This window comes from Leishmania major, chromosome 19 (genome assembly GCF_000002725.2).
Source record: "Leishmania major strain Friedlin complete genome, chromosome 19".
NCBI classification, from domain to species: Eukaryota; Euglenozoa; class Kinetoplastea; order Trypanosomatida; family Trypanosomatidae; genus Leishmania; species Leishmania major.
This window is the reverse complement of record NC_007260.2, coordinates 697,450-702,208: the sequence shown is the minus strand read 5'-3', so window position 1 is coordinate 702,208 and position 4,759 is coordinate 697,450. Positions and strand designations below refer to the sequence as shown.

The following is a 4,759-nucleotide window of genomic DNA, read 5'->3' as shown; positions in this document are numbered from 1 at the left end:
AACCCTAACCCTAACCCTAACCCTAACCCTAACCCTAACCCTAACCCTAACCAGTACAGTAGCACACCCGTACACCAGTACAGTAGTACACCGTCACGCACCCGTCCAGTTGGAGAGGGTGTCCCTGTGCAAGGAATCAGCCGAGAGAAAAACCCTAATCCGCACACGTACCCGTACACGTACGGACGCAACTATACGTAGACCCGCACACGTACGTTTTGCGTCCCGCAGGGGCACAGCAAAGCCGTCCGCACGTCGCACCACATTAGCACAGAGAGCTCTTCCTGCAAATAAAGAATACAGCGCTCTAAATAGGAAGAGTACCAAGATGAAGCAATGATAATCCGGTCGTCGCGTGTGGAGTAGGGCTTTCTTTGTGATCGGCACAAGTAGTCTCTGTTCTCGCAGGACACGAAGCATGTAGATTTGAAACTTGGTTACTCCAAGTAGAGCAGAGAAGAAGTGCACTCATGAGGCCCGTGAGAGGAGGAAGAGCAGTGTGGAAGAAAGAGGTGATGAGCCGTAGATGCAGCTTATGGCACGCGAGGAAAGCTGGGTCAGCGCATCCATATAAGTTAGAGTGGGGCACTTTACACTTGGCAAACGTCAGAGCGTCTCATTGGAAGGGAAATGTCGTCAATCATCAGCGAGGAGATGGTAACCGTCTCTCTTGTCTCGTGGGCTTCTCAGTAAAGAGGAAGAATACGCATGCTTATCGCGCTGTGGGTGAACGGTGAAGCGTGATTGCGATTCGCGGTGAATCAAGATCAACCGAACTCTTTTTCAGTCATTGATGCGCCTTGTGCACTGCCCCGTGGCGGGGCTGACTGAAAAAGACACTGGCCTCTACTACTGCAAGCCAGTGGAAATAAGCGAGCGTTAGTACCTCGTAAAGTATCCCGTGTTTTGTTGGAGAGTTCATGTCTATCCAGCCGGTCAGGGATCCATCATGTTGTAGCAAACAACTTTATACAGACGCGTTGCAGGAGCGACACCGTCGGAAGTGGCTGAGAACGGCCCGTGCCCCCAGCTCTACGCACCCATCCGCCCCCGCTCCGCTCGCCTCGTCCCCTGGTGTGTCGTTCGCGGTGGCGCTCAGGCTCTCGACACCAGTGGAGAGTCCGGTCTGTGGGGGTGAGATATATGTTCGCGTGACGCAGACACACTCGCTGTGATGCAAATGGCACAAGCGGGTTCACCATCGCGGGTCGTCTCCGCCGCCATGCCATCCAGGCCCTGACCTCTGGCATTAGTCACCGTACGTCGCGCTGCCCTCCTTACGTAGAACGTACTTGGCTTTGCCCCGGCCAGCAGGGGTTTCGCAGTTGGCATGTGGGGGGGGGGGCTGCCTGGCTTCTTTCCGCAAGGCGAAAGATGGTGGGGATGCACTGCACCCTGCCACCCCGCTAGTGTGTCATCTGTCATCAGTTCTGACAACGTCGATGGCAGAAAAAAATGGTCGTCGACGAAATACGAGTGTGATGGAGTTACTGCCAGGCAACATCCACCTGCTGTTTTCTACCGCACGAGACCTTCGCCGCCCGGCTGCCGCTGTCATTGGTAAGCAAACGCTTTCTCCGCAAGCATTGACCTGTAGCTCGCTAGCTGGTCCACGCCAAGGATGCCGCTCTCCTCCAGCGTCCGCGGATTGTAGGAGCAGTCGCTCGGCCTACTCCAGTTCTGTGTCTTGTAGTTGTACGTGTGGTGAAACATGCATCCGCGCGCATCCTCATCAAGCACCCATGTGTCGGCAGGGTAGTGGGACACATTGAAGGACGAGTACTTGAACTCGGCCTTCTGCGCAGCCTGACGCCATACACCGTCCATGTCACGCGGACCGTACTTGAGCTTGTCGTATATGCCCTTAGAGCGTCGGATATAGCTGAGGAAGGCGCGGCGGCTGTAGTTGTCCTCTGTGCCATACTTCTCCAGGTCCGGATCCACAAATGGGCTGCCGCGAAGGTTTGCAGCGTTGTAGTGGTGCCAGCGAGTCACGGGGCCGTTGCGCTCGCCATGCAGTGCGCCAAAGCCATACGCGAAGTGCCGCCATCGTAGGTCGATGTCGTCCATATACGCGGGGAAGTAGTTCTCGTCAAAGTACCCAACAGCCGACAGCGCCAGCCGCGTCACCGCAATGGTGCCCAAGGCATCCGGGACAGGAGTCACAGTCGCCACGTAGTTGCCGAAGAACCGCGTGCGCAACTCCGCAGGGCGGACGATCCCGCTCTCGCGGTTCTCATCCGCAACTGTGTACCGAATGCGGTCTGGCAGCAGCGGCGCAGTCCGCACGTTCAACGGCACGCCTGGATAGCCACTCCGTAGCACCTTGAGTGGACGCCCACGCGGCGCCCATCGCTCGTAGTAGGAGTAGTTACCCTCGCGCACAAGCCGCTCCTCTAGCTCCACCTCCGCGCGCAGCGCGGCTAGCATCGCAGCATCGCCGCGGGTGTTTTGCTGCACAACCTCGATCATCTTCGCAAGCAGCCCGGGCTCGAAGATCGCGTCCACGCCGCAAGCAAACACCCACGGCACCTCCTCCGCTGTCCGCTCTTTCAGTGCCCACTCGAAGGCCTGGTTCATACTCCCGGAGTACCCGCGGTTGTACCGGTTGCGCACAACAAGCAAGCGCCCGCTGTTGCCGAAGCGGCGCTGCAAGTCGTCGATGACCGCAGTCGTATCCGGGTCCCGCTCGTTCTGGATCACGTAATGGTACCGCACAGCAACGTCCATCGAGCACACGAAGTACGGGAAGAACTTTACGTCGCCAGTCAGCGGCGTGATCAGCAGCGGGATAGCGTCCTTCATCTCCGTCACCGCGTGCATCGGCTGCCCGTGCTTGTCGAGTTGCAGGTTCTGCCGAATGCACTCCATCCAGTCCGCAGGGAGTTGCATCTTCATCCACCGGTCCAGACCCTTCATTGCCAGGTTCTGCTTCGTCGTCTCCGTCTTCGCGCCCTCCATCAGTGTGCTGCTATCCTGAGCGCCAGTAGCGCGCGCAGATGCGGCAGACACCGCAGGCGTCGGTGTCCCTGGGGCGTCAAACATACTTGTCTGCTCAGGTGGTAGTGGCGTCTGCTCAGCGGTGGTGGCGGTCGCTGGCGCGGATGTCGTGATCGCCGATGTCGGGGTCATGCTCCGCCTCGGCTCACCCGGTTCGGTAGTGGTCAGTTCGCCACTAGGTGCTGAAGTGGTCGGCTCCCTTGTCCATCCGAGCGCCGATTGATGGGAGCTGGTTAGAAATATCGTGCCCACAGCGCCACACAAACAAATAAAGATGAGAATCGGGATCACCGCGCGCAAGGTGATGAAGCAGCGGTGGCTTCTGAGGGTGTACACGGAGGTACTTTTCCTCATTCTGTCCTGTGGCTGGTTCAGCAATGAGAGTGTCCAGTGGCAGGCTCGCAGATGGGACGAGCGTTGGTGAATGTGCTGCGGTGTCAGTTGCACTGAGAGCGTGGCGTAAGCGCGGGCGCGAGGAGACCAGCGAGACGTGCGAGCGCTGCAGTAGACAAGTTAGTGGTGCTGGAGTATATATATATATATATATATGTATATGGGTACATAGGTAGCTGCAGATGCACAGCCTAACGATCGGTGACGTGCAGCACAGAGCAGCGGGTGCGGGGAGGGAAGGGTACAGAGCGGTGAGAAGGGGGAGAAGTACCAGTAGCAAGTAAACCCCGCACGCAGCTGTGCCATTTCACCCCTGCACGCAACGCTGATAGAGTAACTCAAAGGTAAAGCAGTCGCCCGTGTACCATCGAGCGAGAGACCGCAGCAGTGAGCGAAAGGCGAGGCGAAGGCGACTTGAAGCTCGCAAAAGCGACGGCGACACTGCGTTGGCAGACAGACAAGCTCCATTGTCCTAGGAAACGCGATGAGCGCCAGTAACACGGTGCAAAAGCTGAGCTCTTTCGTCTTTCGAGGGCATCGACTCGCGCAGGGGCGGCTCACCTCTGCGGCAGGTTGGCGGAAAGTGTGAAAGATACAACACTGCATGGTGCTTTTTTTTTGCGGAGGTCTCTGATACTGAGGTAGATACCGTAGCCGAAGTGTGAAGCAAAACATAGTGGGATGCGCTAGCGAAGAGGCAATGAAACCGACTAGCGTTGCAATCTGCCTGAGGTGCGGCAGGCGTTCCCGCTCTGTCGCGCCTGATGGAAAAGCACGCCTCACACGTCACTGAGCAGTGACGTCCAAGAGGGAATTCGCGTGTGTCATGAAGAGGCCACGTGCGACGCATGGGTGAGAGGCCCGGAGGCCTGCCGGTGATGGCTCACTTTGTCAAAGGTTTGTGCCGCAACATCACCGTACGCCAGTCAGGCCCTGCCCACACCTCTTCGTCGTGCTGTAGCAGCCTAGAGCCTTCTTGTGACTTGCGCACGGCGCTTAGCAAGGCGGAACTAAGAAGCTGGTCGCCCACAGGGTTGATGTAAAGGCCATCATCTACGAGAAGTGATGACCACGCCCCATGTGGATCATACACCACCATTTCCGACTCGGACGGCTGTGGCGCGGCGTCGGGTGCGCACTCGGCAGGCGTCGGAGGGAGAGCGTCCGCTGCCAACACCGGCGCCGCCTCGCTAGGCTGTCGCGCTGCAGTATGGGCGGACGCGTCAAGAGCGCGCCGAGTTTTTAGCGGCCAGAAGCTCGAGTCACACGCACCTTCGCGCTCCCGCTTACGGCGCAGGGACGCGGAAGCATCACGTTTCGGCGCTGTTTTCTCGCTCGGCTGTGGCGCGGCGTTGGATACGCACTC

The 4,759-nt window shown here is 58.3% G+C and overlaps 1 protein-coding gene across 1 annotated transcript; it reads right to left on the bottom strand.

Annotated features, from left to right (window-relative positions):
• Nucleotides 1-1,554: 1,554 nt before the first annotated feature.
• Nucleotides 1,555-3,354, bottom strand: LPG1G2 (putative GIPL galf transferase; the record flags this gene model as incomplete). The annotated part of the gene is made up of 1 exon (XM_001682702.1): nucleotides 1,555-3,354. One exon carries the CDS (start codon nucleotides 3,352-3,354, stop codon nucleotides 1,555-1,557), a length of 1,800 nt encoding a protein of 599 aa, XP_001682754.1.
• Nucleotides 3,355-4,759: the final 1,405 nt, after the last annotated feature.